Source organism: Agaricus bisporus (assembly GCF_000300575.1).
Source record: "Agaricus bisporus var. bisporus H97 unplaced genomic scaffold AGABI2scaffold_6, whole genome shotgun sequence".
NCBI lineage: Eukaryota > Fungi > Basidiomycota > Agaricomycetes > Agaricales > Agaricaceae > Agaricus > Agaricus bisporus.
This window is the reverse complement of record NW_006267369.1, coordinates 750443-773859: the sequence shown is the minus strand read 5'-3', so window position 1 is coordinate 773859 and position 23417 is coordinate 750443. Positions and strand designations below refer to the sequence as shown.

General features: G+C 46.6%; 9 protein-coding genes across 9 annotated transcripts; 3 read left to right on the top strand and 6 right to left on the bottom strand.

Moving 5' to 3' along the window:
- The first annotated feature begins 9 nt into the window (after positions 1-9).
- On the top strand, positions 10-1251 carry AGABI2DRAFT_185882 (hypothetical protein). Its single transcript, XM_006461716.1, has 5 exons — positions 10-196; positions 253-299; positions 353-627; positions 681-791; positions 845-1251. Exons 1-5 carry the CDS (start codon positions 25-27, stop codon positions 924-926), a joined length of 687 nt encoding a protein of 228 aa, XP_006461779.1. The 5' UTR covers positions 10-24; the 3' UTR covers positions 927-1251.
- Positions 1252-2971: 1720 nt separating this feature from the next.
- On the bottom strand, positions 2972-3611 carry AGABI2DRAFT_193164 (hypothetical protein; the record flags this gene model as incomplete). The annotated part of the gene is made up of 1 exon (XM_006461715.1): positions 2972-3611. A coding segment is annotated over exon 1 (579 nt), but the record flags the coding sequence as incomplete, so codon positions are not given.
- Positions 3612-4409: 798 nt separating this feature from the next.
- AGABI2DRAFT_185880 (hypothetical protein) lies at positions 4410-8842 on the bottom strand (the record flags this gene model as incomplete). Its single annotated transcript, XM_006461714.1, has 24 exons — positions 4410-4557; positions 4610-4773; positions 4824-5006; positions 5063-5151; positions 5209-5278; positions 5331-5498; positions 5549-5658; positions 5713-5848; positions 5900-5971; positions 6019-6133; positions 6192-6267; positions 6310-6496; positions 6518-6758; positions 6814-7213; positions 7265-7487; positions 7542-7640; positions 7701-7788; positions 7837-7937; positions 7989-8128; positions 8182-8276; positions 8326-8458; positions 8511-8585; positions 8626-8715; positions 8767-8842. The coding sequence occupies 24 exons, from the start codon at positions 8840-8842 to the stop codon at positions 4533-4535; spliced, it is 3156 nt and encodes a 1051-aa protein (XP_006461777.1). The 3' UTR covers positions 4410-4532.
- A 123-nt stretch (positions 8843-8965) lies between these two features.
- Positions 8966-10896, top strand: AGABI2DRAFT_205657 (hypothetical protein). The gene is made up of 3 exons (XM_006461713.1): positions 8966-9510; positions 9556-9879; positions 9945-10896. The coding sequence occupies exons 1-3, from the start codon at positions 9004-9006 to the stop codon at positions 10731-10733; spliced, it is 1620 nt and encodes a 539-aa protein (XP_006461776.1). The 5' UTR covers positions 8966-9003; the 3' UTR covers positions 10734-10896.
- A 47-nt stretch (positions 10897-10943) lies between these two features.
- AGABI2DRAFT_118628 (hypothetical protein) lies at positions 10944-11919 on the bottom strand (the record flags this gene model as incomplete). Its single annotated transcript, XM_006461712.1, has 8 exons — positions 10944-11084; positions 11141-11181; positions 11238-11303; positions 11351-11414; positions 11488-11526; positions 11594-11726; positions 11790-11807; positions 11864-11919. The coding sequence occupies 8 exons, from the start codon at positions 11917-11919 to the stop codon at positions 10944-10946; spliced, it is 558 nt and encodes a 185-aa protein (XP_006461775.1).
- Positions 11920-14581: 2662 nt separating this feature from the next.
- On the top strand, positions 14582-15508 carry AGABI2DRAFT_118627 (hypothetical protein; the record flags this gene model as incomplete). Its single annotated transcript, XM_006461711.1, has 4 exons — positions 14582-15055; positions 15118-15162; positions 15251-15376; positions 15425-15508. The coding sequence occupies 4 exons, from the start codon at positions 14582-14584 to the stop codon at positions 15506-15508; spliced, it is 729 nt and encodes a 242-aa protein (XP_006461774.1).
- Positions 15509-16307: 799 nt separating this feature from the next.
- Positions 16308-18500, bottom strand: AGABI2DRAFT_143562 (hypothetical protein; the record flags this gene model as incomplete). The annotated part of the gene is made up of 13 exons (XM_006461710.1): positions 16308-16499; positions 16555-16710; positions 16764-16778; positions 16808-16938; positions 16990-17131; positions 17191-17289; positions 17341-17451; positions 17518-17611; positions 17660-17702; positions 17764-18025; positions 18077-18143; positions 18205-18268; positions 18329-18500. 13 exons carry the CDS (start codon positions 18498-18500, stop codon positions 16308-16310), a joined length of 1548 nt encoding a protein of 515 aa, XP_006461773.1.
- Positions 18501-20857: 2357 nt separating this feature from the next.
- On the bottom strand, positions 20858-22231 carry AGABI2DRAFT_193161 (hypothetical protein). The gene is made up of 2 exons (XM_006461709.1): positions 21280-22231; positions 20858-21219 (listed from the first exon to the last, which is right to left on the bottom strand). Exons 1-2 carry the CDS (start codon positions 22210-22212, stop codon positions 21169-21171), a joined length of 984 nt encoding a protein of 327 aa, XP_006461772.1. The 5' UTR covers positions 22213-22231; the 3' UTR covers positions 20858-21168.
- A 562-nt stretch (positions 22232-22793) lies between these two features.
- AGABI2DRAFT_71771 (hypothetical protein) lies at positions 22794-23400 on the bottom strand (the record flags this gene model as incomplete). Its single annotated transcript, XM_006461708.1, has 3 exons — positions 22794-23143; positions 23194-23295; positions 23346-23400. 3 exons carry the CDS (start codon positions 23398-23400, stop codon positions 22794-22796), a joined length of 507 nt encoding a protein of 168 aa, XP_006461771.1.
- Between the last annotated feature and the right edge of the window lie 17 nt (positions 23401-23417).

Sequence of the window (23417 nt, the reverse complement as noted above, 5' to 3'; positions counted from 1 at the left end):
CGCCTGCGTCACCGTCTCCTCGCCATGATCACCTCTCTACCTTCTGAAATTCTTTTCAAAATTCTCGTAAACCTCGGCAGCCTTGAACTCGCCAGGATATCTGGTGTTTGTCGATTTTGGAAAGCCCTCCTAGAAAATGATACCTACTTGCGCTGTGTATGCTTCAAGGAGCCCTCTCCATATTTTTACGTTGAAGGTATCTCATTCGGCAACTTGCCATTTTATACTGAAGGTTAATCAGCCGTTCTCAAGGATGCGAACCTATACTGGCGCCAGGCCCTCAAGACGCTCGCATAAGAGTATAGCGTATCTACCTCTTCCTTTCTCACTCTCTGGCTCACCCTTGCCCCAGTTCCACCCAATTATAGGACGTGTATATTATCAAATGGGAGAAGCCATGTCTTCTATCCGTATCCGTGACCCCAAGAACCACGGTCCTTGTCTTACAGATCTCACTATCCAAGACCATTATGCCACAATCCCTCGCACCACTCGCCTGGATATTGAAATTATATCAGAGGAGAATCAAAACAACCGCTGCAAAACAGTCCTTCCAGGGATCAAACTTTCTATATCAAACCCAGCCGGCATTCGATTACGCGACTTCTTTTCTAACATTGTTGCAGAGTAGGGAAAAGGGTTTATGTCCACTGCTCTCTACTCACATCTCAAATTTTCAGAACCGCACAAATGTGCGATCTGGTCGCTTATGCCAGCGGGGGTATTTGCCATCAACGGATGCAACCTTCTCTCACATTTTTAAAGAAGGCAGAGATTCTGGGGAAATGCAAGTACGTATTTCACATTCAGGAAAAATTGTATCCTAGTCCAAACACATCCGTAGGTTTTATGCAGGCATTGAAAGCACGAAAATCAGTAGAGACGGTGCTATCAACGTTAAGCTATGCACGGTGGCAAAAGTGTGATTGTACCCTCGGTATCTCATGCCGATGCATTTGCGTTGCTCTCCTTATCCGGAAACAACCATAACTATGAAAGGAAACTCCATCTAGATAATGTCAAACACTGTCAATCCTCGGTCTTAAAATATCAGTCAGGTTCGAACAAAGCGACTTTGACTTCGATATTGTTTCGTGGCGCCGGAAAATTTGTTGCTTTATCTCTATACATTCACTCCTGCATCACTCGCGTAGTTGGCCGACTCCTTTCGCATACTGTGATTCTGATTCAAGAAAATGAGACGATGAGTGCGAAAGTCTGTAATTAATAAATCAATAACGTCTCACACTGTCTCCTTCGGCGTCGCCGTAGATTAAGGGCTCACCACCTGACTGAGTCTTGCTTGATCCCAGAAGAAATCCGGGAGAAATCAATTCATTTTTGTCTATCACGGCACCTCCGTGTCTCCTCCACCTCAGAAGGAGGCCCTCGATTACTGTGCACTTCTACCAGGTCATCTAATGCTGGCTACTCGAACCAGGACCATTCCATGGATGCACCCGCTACTAGCTGCAATTCTATTACGCAGTTGGAGGAATTCCGTGCCGTAGACCACCACCTCCTAAAGGAGATTTAGGGATTAAAAGTAGCTCCAACAATCGGGGATCTATCGAAGTCGATGAATATCCAATGGAACAGCCTCGACGTCCGCATGGCGGGATAAGGGACAACATATTGTACCCATCATACTCTGTTGTTAGAAGCAAGGATTTATTTCCGGGTCTGGTGATACCAACGTGGCCGTGAAATGTCAAACGAGGTCGGAATGACTCAAACGAGAGAACCAGTGATGTTATTCGATGCACAAGCCTTAGATTCCCTGCTCCGTCCTTTAGGCAGGATGCTGCATTTACGTTCCTAGTGATCGTAAGCCTGTAGTCTTGGGTCCCTATTATCAAGTCTCTCCGTGGCCGGCCGCTCTATCAGCCCCGTATCTGGGCCCTACTTCCAAGGATTAGGGTAGTAAGTAAACATAAGGATAGTAAGTAAACATTCTTTCTTACCGCCCGCTACAACTTCATCCCACTAGATTAATTAAAAGATCTGAAACGGACGGGTGATTTAGGCCCGCACAAAACACCCTACACGCCTTCTATGAGGTACTGACCTACTGGCACCAAGTGAGCTGTCGCTCCTCCCATCAATTTCAAAGTAGGCGACGGAGATTGTATTGAGGATTGGATATTCGGGGAGATCGACCGCTCGGTGGCATTGATGGAGAGATAGAAAAGGTTTACAAAGAGTAGCCAATTCTTCACCTTGAGTCTGGGACATTCTCCGCCATGGGAGATTCTGTTCCTTGTCGCTAACGGTACTGGCGGTCATGAGCCCTTTTATGTACATATCATCTACTTACGTCACATTAATTGCGCTTCGCCTCAAGCGCTTGGCAGAAGAACTACTGAAGCTGAAATTGATTCAATACTCACAATTCAGATAGGTTCTTTCTTTATTTCTCTCGAGTTCTGCCTCAGGAGCCACTATGTGTGTTACAAAATACTTATTATGAGTATGCTATTGGCTCTGTTGATTGTGGGCCCATGGAAATTTCAGCTCTCTTAAAACGTCCATATTACAACCTGAGAAGAATAGGATTGAGATATATACAAAATATCCGTGTCCAAAAATTTATACACTAGTAAGGTATGTACGAGAAGAAACGTAGAATGTGAGATACAAACAACAAAATCAAATCTAATATTATCATGAATAGAGTGTGTCGAGGTTGGTAGTTGCGACGACTCGTGAAGAGTCCCAATGTTTGCGAAATGTCGTGACCTGAATTCATCGAGCCATGATTGCCTGAGTCCTCTCCGTCGCGTCCTTAATCGCCTTTACCGACGCACTCAGATACTCTTCTACAAGCTTCCTCCCATCCACTCGCCTTCTAGCAGCCAGTCTTGAAGGACTCACGTTCCCCAGCGTAGACTCATCATTATCACGGCTTTGCCAATCCACGATCCCAGCTTCCCACCTCTCAATTTTCACTCTACTTCTCTCCGCGCTCTCCCATTCCAATTGCCATCCACCCATTTTATTTTTAAGAGCTTTAATTTTCCTTCCGGCCTCTGTTGTAGCGGCTCCATTCACCTGGGCCTGTTCTGATATCGTCGTAAGAGATCTGATGAGTGATGATGTGAATGTCCGGACATGAGTAAGATGAGGAATCGCGCTAGCAGGTGTCGTTTTCGCAGCTGTGGGTATAGGAGGTGGTGGGGGTATACTTGAAAACGCGGTTTTGGTTGGTGTAGGTGCAGCAGAATCTGAAGGCGAAAATAGTTCATCCCCGAGTTCACGGCGTAACTGGGCATCAGGATCCAAGTCCCATTCGCTCTGCGATGTAGGCTCCTCTTCTGTCACACTATCCAAAGCGTGCGCTGACGAGGTCAATGTAGGTGTAACGAGCGTCGTAGGTGAGGTCAGGTTGGCATCACCGTCACCGTCACTGTCATCATCGTTCATGGAAGGAAGTTCGTCAACGCGGCTGAGGACCTCCGTCCCGTTGACGTCGCCAGCAATCTTTCTAAACTCCCGGTCGTATTCCAGTAACTCTCGTAGCTGAGACTCCCTATCTCTGACAGCTTCATCCATTCGTCGAATGATATCCGAAGCATAGCGTTCGAGAGCAGGTTGGTGAGATGATGATGTCGTCCGACTTCGGGGATCTGAGACGGCAGAGTCACTATCCAACTTTCTGAGGTTTCTGAGGAAGTTTTCTGTTGACTCTAGATCCTGCGCCAGTACGTCCATAGCATCTGCCTCCGGTTTTTGCACCTTGATAACAGGTTTTGCCCCCTTCGTTCCGAGCGCTGAAGTAACGGGGCTGCCATTCGGGATTTCGTATCCCTCGTCCTCCTTGGTCTCTTCTTCAGCACCAGTGCTACCCATTCCATTCAGCTCATCAGCAAAAGAATGACCCAGTGCGGGTTCGACGTCGTCTCCATTCACCCCTAGGCCCTCGTTTACACCATTAACCAGAGCGCGTTCTTGATCTAAGAATTCTCGATCTTGTTCCTGGTCAATATCGTCGTCTCCTGCTCGGGGCCCTGTAGCGGTGTGCACAGGTTCATCAATCCCTTCCGCCCCCTCGTCGTATTCAATACCAAACTCCTCTGCTAATAACTTTGACCCGGCACTGGGTTCGGGCATTAGAGCAAAGGCAAGTTCATGCGCCAGTGAATGTTGCCTCCCACCGCCATTAGCAGCTCCATTCAGTGAAGTTCCAGCACTTGTTTCGTCGGCGCTTCCTGGCACATTCAAAGCGAGGGCCAGACTGGAAGGAGCGCGTAATGAGGACGAAGATTTGCGTTGCGTAATGTCCTGCCTGGAAGATCTACGAGACACTGGTTTTGTGGGGGCGAGAAAACGTGAGGAGTGAGGTGCAGCGAAGAGATCGTCCTGGCCGGTGTAGTGGGCCATTTGAGGTTCTGATAATGTGTTATAGCAAATGTGGCTGGACGCGCTGTGTTTATTCAAAACATGCCGTGGCAACCACTACGGATATCGCCGGTTACATCCCTAAATTATGGTTTTCGTGAAAAGAGAAAGCTATTCTACTCTCGCCGTAAATTCTACGTAGATCCATGATATGCGAACCTTCTCGGAGCGTCAGTAGCCTATCCGGGCGGATCAGTTAAAATGTCCTTACCAGGATGCTCTAGCATCTACAGCTTCTTTCCGCACTACCCGTTTCGGATCATCAAGTGCCTTGCCCAATTCTTTCATCACAAATGGTTTTGAAGGATGCAGGATGTCGTATCGTACGATCGATGGTAGTTTTTGCAAGAACTTGAGAGCAGAGATTCTCACCCTCTGTACTTCCATTGAGTCTATCTCAATGGGAACAGGTGGAATAAACATACCAAAGAGGGCATCTCTGACATATTACTATTCTTCAACATCAAGTCCACCAGCGTAGGCGCGTGACCTGTAATTAGACAATGCTCTGGCGAGTCACCTTCTGCAGCCACCAGGAATGTATCAATAATATTCAAGCGAATGTCTGTGTCTGGAAGCTCAAGACCACGTATAAGCAAGGGGATAAGCTAGACGCAGATTGTGAGATTTTACGCGCGGTCAAAAAACGGCGAGTAGTGCATACCGCCTGGAGTTCGTGCTGATAGGTTGGCTTTGGGATTGACTTGATCAATGAAGTCAAAGCTACCAAAGACGCCGTTTGTTCTCGAGGCACTTTGTATGATAGGCAAAACTTCATAACCGGAATCTCGGCAGGTACGAGACACTCACCTCTTGAATCCTTAGCGCTGGTAGTGATTTTTGGGAGCACACTGTTCAAGAATTTCTGAGCATACAAGATCTAATAAACAGCTGTCAGACTTTGTGAAGAGCGTTCATGTGAAGGAACACACTCGGATTACAGCATGATGCTTCTTGGTCAGGACGTCATCAGGAGCTGCAACCTCTCCAACGATCCTTGCAGCATCCCACCCAATAGTTTCGTCATGGAAGACCTCGAATAGTTTGTCGATGAAATGCGAAGCAATCGGATGATTGCGTATGAGGAGGGCTTTGGACGCCTGATCCACACTATGAGTATCGCAGCCCACATTCGAAAGGTGAGACAAACCCATGACCAAGCTTTAATGGCATTCCGCCTCCTCTGAGGGGCAACCTCAATATCACGTATCTCCCGATCCCAAAACGAAGATAGTAAATGGTCCAAAAAATCTTTGAGAGCTGTGTGTCCCACTTGAAACGATGCGTTCACAAGTTAGATAGAATGCAACGTACAATCTGCATGCTTGTTTAGAATCGAAGCAAGGAGTTCCAAAGCAGCATCACGCTGGAACGCCGATTCTGCCCTGGTAAGACTCCACTGAACAAGATTGTCCAAGAAAGCATTTAAATCCGAAACCACGGGTTGGACCTATCTCAGAGTCATGATGGACAATTACTCAATGCATGATTCGAAACGAACCTCTTTCCTTAGCGAGATGATCACCGCTGTAAAAAGAGCTAATAGGTTTTTCTGGACGATTGGTGCAGAATCCTGGAGCGATAGTCAGGATGAATTCGAATATAAAGAGTCTCACCAACCGAGAGTACGAGTAATTTTTTATCTGAGGCAATCTTCTGCTGTCCCTCCGAGATGGGCTTTATATTTCCTCCCAATAAAGCATCGTACAATAATGCAGCATAGCTCTCTTGTCGCCTGTTTTCATCAATGACTGTCAAGCATTGAATTACAGATTCCTGCAGGGCCCACTCACTCCAAAGGCAAAGTTTGCACAACCAAAGTCACAAGCTCCCCCGCCTTCTTCACCAATCTGTGATCTGTGGCGACTCCTACTCTCTTTCTCCATAGCTGTCTTTCCTCTGAAAGGTCGCTTATTTCATCGGAAACAGTAAAGGCAGCAGAGACAAGCAAATTGAAAAGCTTAGGAACAAGCCTATCGATGTATTTAGCGACATCAGGATGGTCCTTGTCTATCTTCTTTTGGAGCGTCTTGACTACAGTTGTCAGGATCCAGTGGGCATAAGCAGCATACAATTCCAGTTCTTCTATCGTAGTGGACTGAGAGGCTACGGAAGAGACGTTCGGAACACAAATTAAGTCAAGCTTCGTCGTCAGGCGAATGACCATGGTCTCGAATAGTTGAGCCTGAATACAAAGAGCTTCTAGAGCAGACAAGGCGTCCAGAATTTTTACTCGTTCTTGAATGGCATCGCGAGCCGGAGGAACATCTGGAATTGAACTGAACAATAAGGGAAGGGTCTGCTCTTCCACGATTCTCGCGCTTATGTTCGACACGGTGGACAAAAGATCGAGGACAGCGCTATTGAGGGAAAAATCAGCCAAGGGTCCTGAAGGCGATGACAATATAACAAGACCTAGTGCCATCGGGATCATCCGCAGCTGCCTCCATAATCTCGTTAACATTGTGTACCACAAACGTCAGCTCTGCGTCATTCAGTAGATTTTCAGATGTGACCATCCCCTGCAAACCAGCGAGAGCAGGCCGTCTAGATGACGCTGTTTTCAACCCGACCGTCAGCACGCCAAGAACCGAGTCTTTGTAGGGCAGTAAAGGCGGAACCGTCGATTCTATCTCCATATCATCGTCTGTCCGTGCGGGTTGAGAAGACAATTTCGATGAGGAATCTCGTGCGGTGATGATAAATTCAGATAGAACTGTGAGTATGGGGCCAAGATTTCCCGCCTCGTCAGGGCTGTGGAACAGTTTGACAAGATGAGGAATGGCTTGAGAAATGGTATACTTCGCGACAGAAGCTATTATGACCCAATGAACAAGAATTTCATGTAACGGAAAAGAAAACTTACGGGTTGTGCTCATAAAGGCACAAAGTACTTTCGCTGCAGCGTTTGCTTGACTTTTCTCCGGTTCTTTTAGTATACTTATACATTCTTCACAGGCATCGCGAGCCAGGCCTTTGATATCTGTATCATCTTCGGCTGATTTGTCCGCTTCGTAGATTGTTTTCACTAGGATTTGAGTCGTTCGCAATGCCTCTTCTTGATTCGCAGTATCTGTGGGTTGGAAAATCTAAAAGTGTTGTAGCAATACGAATTCATTAACAACACAAATGATGATGCCTACCTCGAGTTTCAGAGAATTCCAGAGTTTTCGACCTTCGGCCTGCGCCAGGGCCGAACCGTATACAGGAAGGCAAATACCCATGGTTTCTAACGTGTCGCGCTGTCAAGATAAGCAATCCGACATCAACTTGAAATCATAAAGACATGACTGCAAACGCACTTTTGATACTCTAGTACCTGCCAGTAACTTTTCCAAAAACACAGGGATTGCCAGGGGACCAAAATAAGGTGTGGCACTCAAACAACCACTGCGCAATTATGAGAACTAAACACTGATGACGTTTAAGCTGACATACCGAAGAGCATTGCGCAAGTCATCGGCTGATATCCCATACGGGTCATTAGGCGGAGGTCTAAAAGTTATGGGAAAATAACAAAATGTAATGTTAAAAAGCGTCTTTTGTCGCGCTTAGAATTATAGGTCAAAGAAGAACGTGTATAATCGTACCTCTATCCTTTCGCGGATGTCAAACTCAATCAAGATAACGCGAGCGATGGCAAAAGCAAGAATCAAAATACGGGGATCTTTCTCCCCATCTGCGAGGCCAACATAACCATCCAAGAACTCCTTGCCCATAGCTTGGAGGACTACATAGAGTTAGCTGTTGATTAGAAGAGAAAAATGGAACAAACACGCGAACCTTCTCTGTGATTGGCAACAAGAGAATCCAGAATGGAAAAAACGACGAAACGAACAGACTGCACCAAGCCTTTCACCCTCACATGAGAAAACATACTATTGAGAAATTAGAAAACTTGTGGTGAATCTCAAGAAGGGATCGCACCTGCGCAATATACTCTGAACTTCGAGAGCCGAGCATGTCGGCAGCTTGACCAAAGTTTGTATCCCCTTCAAGGCTGGTATAACGGTCCCAAAATCTTCGAGCTTGCCACAATAGAAAGTCGAGAGTACGCGAGCTAACGAAGAGCTGAATGTTTTCCCCAACAATAATGGATGAAGTTAACCCACTGGACTGTTTGTTGACTTTCTCTGTGGGGAGGCTGGCCAAAATTAGCGACAAGAATTCGACGCCTAAATCAGCAGCTGAGATGTGCCCTGGTGTGTAGTGGGGAGATGAGCCCACCCTTCCGCCGTAGATCTTCTTCGTCTGCAGTGAGATATTCACCGAGGCCCTTTACAACGTTGACGAAGTTTGTACGATCCGCAGAAAGTTCTTAGAGACGTTTAGCATTCGGTGACATCGGATAGTAACACTAAATAGTACCTGCTACAATTTCTTTGACCTCTTCTTCCTTCTCCGTCGCGATCCACGTCCTTATCAGACGTTCTGTGTTTTCCATAGAGTAGAATCGGAGGTGAAGAAGAGAGTTGGAGATTAGATGAAACGAATCTGCAAATTTGGTCACATGTCTTCCTTAACACCGCGTCCTGACCTGTCTCGACTCTCGAGTCCACTTCGTCCTCGACGCTCTCGGCATTTCTGACGCCGCCCCAACCCCTAATGACATCGTTGAGGGCATGCTCCTCCAGATGTCTTCTTTACCACCCCCGTAGCTTTTTGCGTCCGCCGTCCACTGTGGCCCGTCGACAGTTCTCTACTACTCGTGTACGTTTCAAGAACCATTCGAAAGAGCCACTGCCGCAACCCAAGGACAAATGGAATTACAATAAAAGTTCTCTAGGTGCTGAGCCTACTCCCGCTCAAATTCAGCTCAAGTTGGTCGACGCTAACATGTTGGAGCACGAGAGTGTTCCGCCCAAAGGAGTGAAGATGCTTGCCCGGGACTTTATCGAAGACTCCCTTTATAACCCCCACTATGGATATTTTCCGAAGCAAGTCAATATTTTCGATGCTCAACGGACGCCATTTGAATTCTGGAAACTGCGGGATTCGACTGAATTCCAGGAAGAGGTGGCGAAGAGGTATGCTGCATATGGTGCTGATAGACATGACGGTCCTGGGAGACAGTTGTGGCATACTCCAACAGAATTGTTCAAGGCGAGTATTGTTGAGCGTTCTTCCCCTTCGGTATCTAAATAAAAATTGTTTTAGCCTTATTATGGTCAAGCACTCGGTCAATGTTTGGTATCAGAATACCTGCTGAAGTATTTTCCGTATGAGGACTTTGTCATCTACGAAATTGGCGCAGGAAATGGTTCGTTGGCAGAGAGCATTTTAGACCTTCTGAAGGAGCATTACCCCGATGTTTATGAGCGGACGCGTTACAACATCATTGAAATAAGTGGTAATCTTGCCAAAATGCAAAAGAAAAACCTGGCGAGACATCACGGCTGCGTTAAAGTCACGCATCAGAGTATTTTTCACTGGAAAACACGAGAAACCGCCCCGTGCTTCTTCCTAGCCTTGGAAGTCATTGTCAGTGTTTTTCCTTTTTTTACATTGCCTCGCTTACATATCTTCGTATTCGTTTCGTTTTTAAGGACAACTTCGCACACGACGTCGTCCGCTATGACCTTCGCACCATGAAGCCCTACCAGGGCGTCGTGACTATCGACGAACAAGGCGACTTTGACATGATCTACACAGGTGTTACGGACCCATTAATTGCTTCATTCCTAAAAACTCGCGCACGTCTGGGCCATAGTCCTCCGATGCCCACTCTTTTGCAACGTTCGGAATCACTCCGCAACATCTACGCCTCCCTTCCGTTCGCTCCCAATCTTTCCCGGGCAGAATACATTCCAACTCGCCTACTGAGTCTCCTTAAATCCCTACGAACTCACTTTCCCCGACATCGCCTCCTCTTATCTGACTTCTCGTCCCTACCTGATACCATCAAAGGAGTCAATTCTCCCGTTGTTCAGACGCGTTTCCGCAATGTCACGGTGCCATGCTCAACACTCTTAGTGAGGCAAGGGTATTTTGACATCTTCTTTCCCACGGATTTCGAGCGCCTACGAGATATGTATGAACATATTCTTTCACAACCACATTCAGACATTGGCGGGATCATGTCACCTTTAATGACAAGTTCAAGCCCCTTGTCAACGGGGGCTGGTTTCTTTGACTCGTATCACTCGCGATCAAACCGACGACTTCCTGTAGATGGCATGACCTCTACCAGCGGATTACCAGTGGGAGAACGCAAGTCGAGCGTTTTCACCCATGCAAAATTTATGGAAACCTATGCTGATCTGGGAAAGACTACACTGCGGAACGGCGAGAATCCACTGCTCGATTTCTATAGAAACGTCAAATTTTTATTCTAGCTATAATGGGAAATACCTGTATGTTCGAAGGTTATTGGTTAGTGTAATGCTGGATGCCGAGCGGTTTGCGGAATTAGTTGCGTCGCTCAGTTGCTCAAATCTTACGAACTATGTACAAATAATAATGGAAAGCATCTCCCAGAGCTCTAATTTCCAGAGTTGTGTCTGGTCTTGCCAAATACCTTCGGCGGAAGTGTGGCTGACCAAATGTTAGATAAATAAAAGATCCACCTTTGCGAAGCACTCTTTTGCTTTTATGAGATGGTGGGATAATCGAGAGGGAGATTTAACTCGCCGTAGGGCTTCATCAACTTCTTTATTGCAATCTCTGATAACTTGCTCTGGGGGATCCTGAGAAGTGTTGAGTAAATGATGGATCGGGGTTGGATAGTAAACATCAGCCTTACCCATACATCGCCCTTAATTGTCATCATAGCATCCATAGTCCCTTTGTAAGATTGATAAAGAAGGGTTCGTCAAAGACTATTGGTAAAGGAGGCGTACCTTTATCAATCGCGACATCAAATGACTCCTCGTCAAATTTTAGATCACGGACATCCATTTCGTACCCTTCAAACCCGTTGAACTTCTTATATCTGTTCAAACAGAAGACATACATTCCATCTCTGGTCGTGCCTCGCCGTGACGTTGTTTCATGTTTTCAACTAAGACTTTGGAATACTACAGAAGTTTTGTTCAAAAAAAGGATTGATTCTGCTCCAGGTTTAATGACAATTGGAAAAGAAAAACGCACATCGGTATTGACAATGTGCTTATACCCATCCTCCCACATCTTCAAAATGTCAAGACTCATCCCTTTCCGTTCTTCAAGTCTGAACGCGCGAAAAAAGTGTACGTACATCTTCAGACAACTTTGAATTACCACAGCCCAACATCAGAATTCTGGACATTCTGTTCGGAATGAGCTCGTGTAGTATTTCAGCTAGATCCTTGTACGATTTGAACCAATCGAAATCCGAGTTTTCGGTTTCTCTGTAAAGAGAAAATCAGTTCTACATGCCGCAATACCTTCAAAATTCGATCTGTTGGACGTACTGCGAGTATCTTTGATCCCTGTATAATCTTCATGAACATAGAAATTCGAGGGTTTATCAATGTATATGACCTACCAGTATTCCTTTGCTCCGTATGCTTCGTTTGTGTCGGGGAGGACGCCCATGGACATGATAATAATGGGTCTTAGATTGGAAGATCTGGACGTCGGCCCGACCCGGTTATTGATGGCCTAGAGCAGTTCATCAACATCTCAACATCAATGATCATATACATATTTGACGATCTCATTCCTGGTAGTGACTGCTAAGACTTTCAGTAACCTCAGCTTGATAGTACTGAGAATTATTAAGGCCATTTAACACGTTCAGTCATCTGGATACGACCTACTTATTAGATTTACAATATATCATCATAATTTTATTCCTAAAATTGCAAACGGATTTGCTTACAATCGGACACTGGTATTGTTTTACGACGCGTATGCTTCATCCAGAGCCTTCAAGTTGTAAGTGGAATGTGGGTGTGAACCGCGTGCTGAGCCGGCGGAGAAAGGGCACTAAGTGATAAAGTATTGGTGAATTTTGTAGTTCTGAGCTCACTTGCTCATCGAGAAGTGGCATGGAGACATCGACCAAAGAACTGAGGCGCGAGATTTCGATCGGTAGGAACTTTGTAAATCTGGTTCTTCTTCCTGTAAGATAGAAAAATGCTTCTCGCGTCAAATATCCAAATCTCAAAGCAAGGTTTGAGTCTTGTCGCACAGTATTCAGAAAGATGATGAGAGAATGCGACCATAAGGCAAATAAGGAGAGAATGAATAGGGAAAATCCAGAAGTAGTGACAATGCGGATCAACACTAGAAGCGCGTACAAATTCAACGCCAGAAACTCAGCAATCCAGACCCAGCCACATTTCTCTCCAGTTGACTCTACACTCTACAACATCCCGCAGTCGCACACATTCCGCCGAAGCAGTCGAGGTCATTGACATCGGGCGAGCCTTCTTCACCGATCTGGCGGGCGCAAAACTGACGAGGCGCAGGGAGAGGTTGGTGTGTTGCTGCGGCTAGAAAAGACAAGAACTTGGAGAGGTGGTTGTGGTGGAGAAGTGGTATGGCGTCAAGAACGGGGTGGGGTCCAGCTGGTGCGATGGTCGGATATTGAATATTGAACCGCGAGTTTGAACCGTCCGTGACTCAAGTATGTTCTGAGACTTGGTCTAAAATACCCCTCGTTGTCGGTGTAAATGTAGTAGAGAGGGTTCTGAAGGAAGAGCCAATAGTAGAGAGGGCTATGAGGATTGTGATGCTTGGTCAGGGGAGGTGGTCCAAGCTCAGTGGCTGATCCGCCCAAAACAAAAACACCTTTAATTTCTTGCCACAAACATTGACCTCTTTGGCTACGCCAGGTTTCCTCAATTGTTTACGAGTAGCGACACCGTCTTCCTACCGCGTCTTTCAGTCCGCATGTGCATTTCCTGCCGACGTTGGTGTTCACACACATCGGACATTCCAGTTTAGCCACGACACGGAATATGCTTCTATGCATTCCAACGGTCACAATCACCAGCAACTTGGAGTAGACGGGATAGACGAGTAAACAGAGAATATGACCTTCAGATGGTACGTCCGCAGTCTTTGTTTTTTCGAGGTAGAGCATATTCACATCTTCTAGTAGAAAAATCATATAACCAGTGAACATTCTTCTTCATGAATTCCGCACAAGATCATTGCATTGTCTCTCAAGGCCTTGTTCGTTTTGAGATGCTTGGACTTCACCGTCAGCACTTTCTGGGACCGAATCGGGAACCATTGACGATAAACCAATACGGCAGCTGAGGTCCCTTATTACGTCGCCATTTCTTGGACAGCCGGTCTTGATGCAGACCAATAATCTGGGAATTTGCATCCTTGCGTATTCCTGGAGAATCCGAAGGCTTTATCACGCTCAATCTTGGGTTCAAAGAGTCTTCTGAGGCAGGTTCATCAAACTTCCTTGTGTCTTGCGGCAAATTCTTGGATCATGTTGTCCGGTCTTGGGGTTTCGGAAACAAACACTCAAACCATAATCTCAGGACAAATCAGTTTCAATTCGAGATGGTGGAAGAAAGAGAGCGGGATGCATGACTCACATCAAAGTCGGCGTCGCGTCAGGGTCGGCACCGCCACCCGCCCCACGAGACCCGAGCGCCGCATGGTCGAGAGAAAATTGACTCGAATCCGTCTACCCGGAATATTCGACGGCTTATAGGAAGAGCTGTCTGCAATATCTGAAGTTGCGTTGATTCTATGCCCACTGCGCGAGCTCAAATATCGGAAAGCACAAGTTTCGACTTCACAGGTTGTAATGCTTTCGCTCAAGCTTTGCGTTCATATCCTATTGGATGATAGTTCGACGCGCACCGAAGTTTTACTGTCTGGAAGGATTCAAAGATTGACCTGGTATTGGCGGAGAGGGAGGATGAAGGCTATTTGAGAGGTAGCAACGTGAAAACAACTAGTGGACAGCGTGTTGACGGGTTTCCAACAATCCCCTGCAACCTCTCTTCCTGCCATGTATCGACAACGACTGGTTCAGCAGGGAGTCGGTGGTTTTAGTGGTGACTTACGGGCGACCGTCGATGAGCAGCGTCGAGAGCATATTGGGTGGTCGTGTAGGTTCGGCTTCCTTCTATGCCGCCTTTCCGTGTGTGTCTTCACGACCTTGCAATGATAGAGGCTATTCTTCTCAATCCCAGACTCGAGGTTGACACCGGTCGTTGTGCCACAGGAATTCTACTGGCCGTACAACAGACTAGTCGCGTAGCTGCTCCCCTCAAGGAAATCAAACCGAATGTCATCATCTGTAGACGGGAGCAGAGATAGGAAGCTCAAGAATGTTGAACATGTAGAAAATTGGCACGCAAGTGGAAGTTTGATGGCATTGGCTCGGAGGTATCCTAAAGCTTTAAGAACGAATACGCCTCATTTCTGGGCGCTTTCCCGCCTTGAACTTCAGTACTATCGTTCACACTCGTCCTACCTGAGTTCTACAACGACCATGGCCTCCTCTTCCTTCTTCAACCTTGACAACGGGACGACGCGCGCTTCTTCGTGTAGCTCAAGTGATACGCAACCAGAAATTGGATCTGTACCATTCCAAAAGCCGTCTCACCCATTCACATATCCTGCTGTCCGTTCCCCTTCTGCCGAGCCCTCCAGAGGCATTTTTGTGCCTCTCACCCCTTTGATGCAAGTTTCACCATCCAATCCTTACGCACAGCGCGAGTTTTCCTTAGAGCTGTACGAACGGGTCAGTGCGCATGTCGTAAGTTTTGTGCTTCTTCGTTGGTCCGCCATCCTTTTCTCATCCTTGCGTTCCTTATGCAGGTTAACATGCAGGAACATCCGTATGAAAAGACGTTGGAATATAGGGTAAGTCGCCGAAGTTTACTAGCTTCTTATTTGATCTACGCGCCTGATTCTCGTGGACGCGTCATATCCTAATCACGTTTTAATTTAGGTTTCGCGTGTACGGACAATTTGTCGTGGTTACCTTGCGCGTTTCAAAGTGAGGGTATCAAGGCGTGTACGGGTATTTTTGGCTTCTGCACGCAGGTACATAGGAAGGCGCGCGGGTTCTTTCGCAGTGAGTACATCTTAAATACGCTGAATTAGTTAATGACATCCGCTTTAGGCATTCCTTGAAGCCGTTGCCTATAGATGTCGCGTCGCCTTGCAACGAGTATCTCCTGGATGCTTAGGACGACTGCTATTCTGATAGCTTTTTATTGTTGCCGAAATGTATTATGGCCTCGTGGAATATCAATAGAATCTGCTCAGGGAGATTTCTACTTTTTGTTTTTGCTTCATTTTTTTCACTCTCTTTCACTCTTCTGTCTGGTTAATTTGGTACTGTCTTTTCTACTTTAGGTCCACTTTCGTTTTGATAGCGTCATTAATAATTTTAAATACGGAAATCAAATATGTGCTGTGGGTTTCCTAACTCATTCGATTTCTGGCCAACGTTATCGCCTTGAACTTCCTGAAGGATAAGATAGATGCTCGGATATAATAACATTCAAATTGACGAAAACAGTAATAAATAAATGCAATGTATCCGTCTGAAAGAAAAATCGATTTCTCCGAACCCAAATTCACTTCCCATTCAGATTGAGTGGAGATGTAATGCAGTGGGTAAAGCTGTAGCCATTCCTTGCCCTTATTCGTCGTTCAATAATTTGTTGGCTTCCGGTCGATGTAAACTTGAAGGCGTCAAGTTTTATTGATTCACCCACAGGTCCCAGACGCCGGAAATCGTCTTCTGACGTCCGGAGATTGGGCATTTTCATCGCAGCTGTGACCAGTTGACCAATGAATATTGAATTTCAGCTCAGTTTATAGGGACGCTAAAAAGCTTGATTTTCCGCACCGGCAATATGGACAATATGAAATGAAAGTATGTTGTAAAACAGAACATGACAGGAAACACGATCCAGACCTCGAAGGTAACTAGAGCCACAGCGAAATAAAGTAACATAAATTACAAAAACCCCTAATGATATCTAGGGTATACGTATTCACAAGAAAACCCAGCTCATAAGTAAGGCCAATAAGAATACATTTGAAGTCCCCCAACTCTCCAACGAGCTCGAGCCATCATGACTCGTGCGGTCCGAATCAGGTCCAGAACCACCATTACCGATGGATTGATTTGCCATAATCTGATTGAACATCTGGAACGTCGCTTGTCCTGGATTTAAGTTTCCGTACTAGAGAGGGGTTAGAATGTTCGGAGTCAATGGTAGGAAGAAAGAGGACGCTCACCCCATATGCCGCTGCGCGGTGGCCAGCTCCGAAGACACGAACATATGAAAAGGTCCCCGCATTTTTGTAAAGACCAGCGGCTTGCCCGGAAACAACAAAACTTTGGAAGTTCTGTTGACGGTATTCTTCCGAAAAGGTAGTGTTAAGGGCATCGAGCTATGATAGGTGAGCTATCTATTTGAGGTACAAACCACCGAAAAGACACTCACCATAAGTTGAAAGCCCTGATAACAGATGGTTAAATCCTAGATACCAAGATATTTAGCCGCACAAGAGGAGAGGTACCAAGAGAATATCGTACAGCATCTCCATTATAGAAGAGTGTTCTGACTCCAGCGTTAATTACACGCTCTACATCGCGACTAAAATCTCTCATCCATTCGCCTGTGGACATTTATCATACATTCACAGTGATGGCAGCAGATGCAAGCGCACCTGTCGCTGCAAAATTCATGGCGGCACTATCATTCATCATGAACCATTCAGTTTCAGCCCCAATAGAGGATCTCATGGAATTCAGGTATGCCTCTGGGTCGTGGGGATATGGGTCTGTCGGAGGATTGGGAGTGTAGTAAGGCTGGGGAACAAATGGGCAATGTGAGCTGGCAGCAGTACTTCAAATGGGGTATTATTTACGTTGATGTTCTGAGCTAGTGGCCCCACGACATTTAAGTTACAAAACTCTTGTGCATTAGAGCATTCTGCATCGGTTCCATTGTTATAGCACGTCGCGATCTGGAAGTCGAAGTTAAGGTCCGAATGTAAAAAATTCTACTGGCTACTCACTTGATCTTTGCAACCTTTAGGTTTTTCCCAAGCCGCTGTTACCAAGGAAAGATCACTAGAGTTGAAAGTGCGGTAAGTGTTGTTAGAGGCATAATCCAGGATTCCCTGGTACTGAATTAAAGGAGCCTGACCCGTGACTCAGTGCTGAGTTACGTGAGCTCGTTGAATGACACGAACCACTAAACCGTTGCCAACACCCATCGTCTTGAGATTAAGCGGAATTCCTTCCAGTTGCCCAGAAGCTATGGCCTCGTTTTGAGACAAAAAATATCTATTCCAAATGTGAGGTTTGCAAATACGATGGGTTTTAGTCACTCACGAAGCAAATGCCGGGCCATAATGGCCACCATATCTGTGCGTACCTGCCCATGAGTAATGTTCGGAATAGTCACTGCATTGTCACATACGATTCAGTCCAAATACCTAAGTCTCTACTTTGATAACGCAAAAATCTTGGATCAGAAAGCCATATTTGCGTGAAGTTCCAAACATCTGCTGCTGCTGCCGCCGTAGTACTGATTGTCCTATTTCCTGTTGAAAACCCGACACCGACTGGCTGATCAATGTAAAGCATATTGACTCGTTCATTCCAAGAGTACTCGTTCGGTGACACGGTGTGAGAGTCGTTGTTTATGCGACAAGGTCCATGTTCTTGCATAAGGCCAGCCATACTAGACTCTCCTGGCTGCGAGAAGTATCGATTGACGTCTACAATTCAAATGAGGCAGTCACTTACCCCGCCATTGAACCAGAGCACAAGAGGGGCCGTGTCGGGGTTTTTACGGGCGGCAAAGAACCAGAACCTGATAGGCGAGATCATAGGGGTTGGATGCAGTCAAGTTGAGTTGGCCACATGACACCTACCACAGGCTTCCATCGTAGCTTATATCGCCGTAACCTGAAGCCTGGTACACCCCACTTGTCGTTTCTGAAGACAACATGTCGTGTTTAGCAAGAAAGCAGATACATATTTGCAGGAATCACTCACCACATATTCCGGAGTTCTCCACTAAACTTCGTAATCGACCAGGAGTGCGTTCGGTTTGGACGGTGATTGTATTTTGATGTAGTAACCCAGACGGATTCACTTCTGGCCTTTCTGTGTCGCCTTTTACGCCCAGTATAGTTGTCGCTATTGCCAGCACACAACAAAATTTCATGGTGCGTCCAATGTGAACTAAGCCGAGCTTGGAGGATGATAGGAGAGGACAAAAGAACGAGCACAAAAGGCAAGGCACAAAAGGAAGATCAAGGGAAGGAAGAATATGGCTAGTTCAGATAAGCTTTTTTCCCATCCCATTGCAGATAAAGGGCGTCAACCTAAGCTGAGGGGCCCATAAAGTAGAGTTGATTTCTTTCTGTTCTTCACCGGGTCAGAACTATTGTGATAACGATGTGTAGGCTATGCCTTCTGTTGCTTGTTTTTTTCTGTTTAGCTATCGATCGACATCTGGCGGAGTCAACTATCTGATAAGTAGCAATACGTTGAGACTTACATCAGAAGGAATTGGAGAACATTGGAGCCTAATTGTCTACGTAACCACCCCATGTGAGAGAAATTTCGCTCGCTCGACTGAATACCCATGGAGTTAGACTGTTAGAAGCCTGATTGACATGGTGAAATTCTATGAGCAGGGTGGAGCAGTGTTAGTATTGTCGGCGAAATTTTACCCATGATGCAGTGCGTCTCCTCCAACATGTGAATATATTGAGAGGGACGATTCGGCGAGCCACAGTACAACTCCGAGCGATAGTATCATGGGCCTCAATGCACAAAGCCCTGTGCAGATCAAGTCATGATAGAATCTAGGATCGCGAATTTTCTGCGCTGCCGGCGCCGGCGAGACAAGATGACAAGCCTTTTTGAAATCAACTCTCCATGTTTTTGGATGCTAGCCAGCTAGCCTTCACACCAGAGTGCCATAGACGGCGGGAAAGGTTCAACGGTCGGGTTCGTTTCCATGCTTGATTACGGTTGTTGGCTCTCGAAATCGTCTATCAAACCGAGCTGTTCCGAGTCCGACATAACACATTGTCCAACGTTCAAACCCCTTGCGTATATGTGGCCCTGAATGAATCCTAGTAGGAGACCAGGAGAGATAGACCCTCGCATGCATTTGCACCTCATTCATTAGCAATCTTCGGCACTTGTCCTGGACCGCTTGCTTTGAAATTGTACAGAATCAGATATTCCACTGCACATCAGAGACCGCACAGATTTTGTTCGCGAGAGCATGACCGATCAATCCCTTATTTCCAGGGCCTGAATCAGAAGCGCCATGTATATCAGTAAGCCACGGAACGGAATAACACCGGGTGATTTGAGTTGTGAAGAGCTTGGGATGAGGAAGCGGCGTCTCAACGTGCTCACGAGGTCGGCTGAGATGTTCTGCGATGTCATGATGACATGATATGAATGATTGAATCCCGTGTTTCCCTTTGGCGCTGAAACGAGACGTAAACGCATCAATGGACGGGAAGGACGAGTATTGGTACAGATAACATTACTGAACAATATTCCGCAATGTTCATATCCATGAGTTTGGTCTTGATGATATATCCAAAGCCCTGTGACCGGTCGAACCACCAAAAACATCATGAGGATCATATCGTGAACAGAATACGGTATCAAATACTTCAAGATTGAGACATTGAGACATGAAATCCCTCTCTCACACCCTGATCGTATGCTCGAAAAGAAGAGTCAGTACGGGTAGAATTGCCATGCTTATCATATATTCAGGTCGCGCGTTATCGGATCATCTGTGTGCAATGTCGTTTAATTGAAGGTAGAGTTCACGCAGCACTTGCTTGTACATATATGGGGGTGCCTCCGAGTGGTCGTTCCTTTTTGGCGGCATGGTCAGCGCCACATGTGGCTAATCACCGCAAGTATTGAACTACGGGTACTGTTTCCGCGGCAAGACCCCAAGGGGTTTTCAAAGAGCTGTTGAATTGAAACTCAGTGAAAGGTCGCACTGGGAATCCGGAAAATACACTTTCCGTCAAAATAAGGACAGCGTCAGCGCCAAATAATACTCCAGCTGAGGCATGGCTCACGCGGTTCACGCACATGGCCCTATCGCCGCGACCGCGAGAACGGGTTCTCTCGCCTAGAACGACATTTGGAAGATTAACTAGTCGATGGAACGTTGACAATTCTTACTCACGATGCCACGTCGTCGCCGTGATGTTAGTAAGTCATCATGTGAGTAAGTTACAATAGCACACCCGCGCCCCACGAAGAAAGCTTGGAGTGTTGAACATCACTGATACTGCGCCAAGGGCTGGGTGAAATTTAAGTCGCGATAAAAATACCTGGAAATCAGAAATCACTCGCGTGCCATTGCCACTGTCAACTACGTAAGCCCGTGACCTTTCCTGAGATCCGCTGACCAGTCCGCTGACCAGCCCTGACCAGCAGAAGAACTTTAATAACGTACTGTCACGCGGCGTAAAGAGAGATTCATAGATTCACAGATTCACAGATTATAGATTGACATGCCCAGGGGACATTGTCACGTTGGTCCGTGGCAATGAACAGAAAATAGGGTCGGCGCCGTCAGTGGCGAAGGTAGCCGATGAATAATTCAGCATCCTAATGACAAGGCTACGGCACTATGTCTCAAGCTCTAGCCCATAACGGGCTCAATAGATGAGGACGGAGGCTCCTCTTAGCGCCATCCAGATCCTAGAAGGACTGAGTGATTCTGGACTGGGAAGATGCGTGTCAGACACGGATGGATGGTGGTGGTACAGTTTGGAAAAAAGGGCACTCTTTTTCGAGTACACAGAAAGATCCGCGGCTTCATCGTCCGAACCTAACACTCAATCCCAACCACAAGCAGCTTCCTGGCTAAAGTCGACATCTATTTCAATCTGAAAGTCAGACGCAAAATTGAGCTGCGAGTCTCCGACGTAAATGTATGTAAAACGCACGGAAGCCAACTCCCTTTCGATTTCAACTGCCAGCATCTCCGAGAAGGCCTCCAAATCTCCAGCTGCCCGCGGTCCACATATAGGACAACGCCGCGCATTTGAAACGGCTTTTTCTCTGAAATCAAATTTCTTCACAACTACACCCCATGGTCGCTGTTGAACCTCTGCCGCAACATCACCAACCCATCCCGCAAACCATCTGCGCGAATCCGGGTATCCTAAATCCCTACTCGCGCGAGCATTGGTTCCGGGACATCTTTGACACTGGACCCAGGTCCACTCGTCGTCAAACTCTGCTAGCGCAGGTTGCATTTTAACATGAGACGCAGCTACTTCACCACAGATCCGATGATATTGTTGTAACCGGTGATATGATGCCGCAGTGATCTGTGTGAGTTCTTCAAAATAAGCCGAGTTCGAAAGTGGTTGCCGGAGAGTATATCGCGCCGCCGCCTTTGCCTCATTAGCCCATCCAAATCGACATGCAATGGCGAATACTCTCAGGGGCTGAGATTCTATGAACCGGGCTTCCAACATGGTCTTCCTCACAAACCGTTGAGCTCCGCCGATTTCAAATTTCAGCGCAGCTTGCGCGATTGTTTGTAATTCCTGCAATGATGATAATCGGGGCATATCAACCAGCGCGATGGGATAACAAAATTGCAACAAAAGATTGAGGGTCCGTTTGTCCTCCGACATTTGAATGACAGGTACGCCATCCTCGTATTCTTCCACCCTGATGGGCGAATTTGATTGAGGAAGAGTGAAGATCACGGCGAAAAATGGCGATGCTAGAGACAACAATAGTCTGAAGACTCGGAAGTCGACAGGCTCCTTGTCCGAGGAACGGAGGATAACGTCGGCATCCGGGTGGTCAAATGGTTCTGGCGCCATTATTGTGAGCCGGGGCGTTCTGGATGATGCAGTCGACATTGCCTGGAATGAGAAAGTCGTGTCAGAATTAAGGCCTGGGTTGGCCTGGAGACTCTGAGTATTACCAGTATGCCTCGAGGCAGATCAACATCACTCCGGTTCGGCGATCATTCAACCTTTCATCGGGAATAGTAATTTGTGATGTGCGACTATGATATTATAAATTATGACAATGTGAGGTCGTAAAAACCGTAAAGACATGGATTGATGTTGCCGTCTGAGCTCGAACCAAATAAGAAGAAAAGAGTCGTAATGGTCCCAGGAAAAAAAAAAGTGTGGGCGAGTCTATAGTGTTTCCGTCACTGAATTAGTTGACCGCGCGAATTTGGCTGGCGGGTGATGACAGTCGGCATCATTTTCCATATCAGTCCGCCGCCGTTTCCGAGATCGTTCGGTATTGGGTGGGGATGGCGGACATGAGGGAGGATCAAAGCTGGAAACTGAGGCAGTTGGCTCGGTATTATTGGCGGATGGCGATTGGGGACACATTTGTGGGCTTGTGTTGGACATTATGGATCGAAGGATCACCCTAAACGCATTTGATTAGTCGCCCGACAACTATGTCACACGATGTGTGTGGCTTACTTCTGTTGTTGATAATCATGTTCTAGTTTGCGATGTTCATTGCGAATTTGATCTCGTTCCTGAGCGAGCTGAAAGATCTGGTCTTTGGCTGTTTTTGACATTTCCAGAAGACCAAGAGTAGCTGCTGAATGAACTTCCGCTCTTTTTCGCCACATGCAACAGTTATGCCGCAGGGCGTCGTTTTCAGCCCGCAGTCTCGCAATTTCTGTCGATAGGGCATCCGATGAATGCGATGTCGAAGCGTCGGTTTGCTCGGGCTTCGAGGGAAGGTCGAGATATACCCTCCTTATACTGGGTATGATATAGGGGCGAAGATGAGGGGGTACGGTCGATAAATTTGGGCATGCTGAGAGTGGGAATGAGATTTTTGCTAGTCATAGTATAGAACTAACTTACGAATGTAGTAGTGTGCACGGCATGTCGGACAAGCATGTAAGGTTGAATAAGGTTGGACTGCTTGTACCACTCTCTTCAGACAATCGCGACAGAAGATATGGCCTGTAACACAGTTGAGGATAGAAGGGGGAAATAAGGGGGTGAGCACGTACCACAAGGCAAAGAGACAGGGCACTGCAGACCCTCTAAGCAAATGCAACACGACATCGTTGACATTGGGAGTA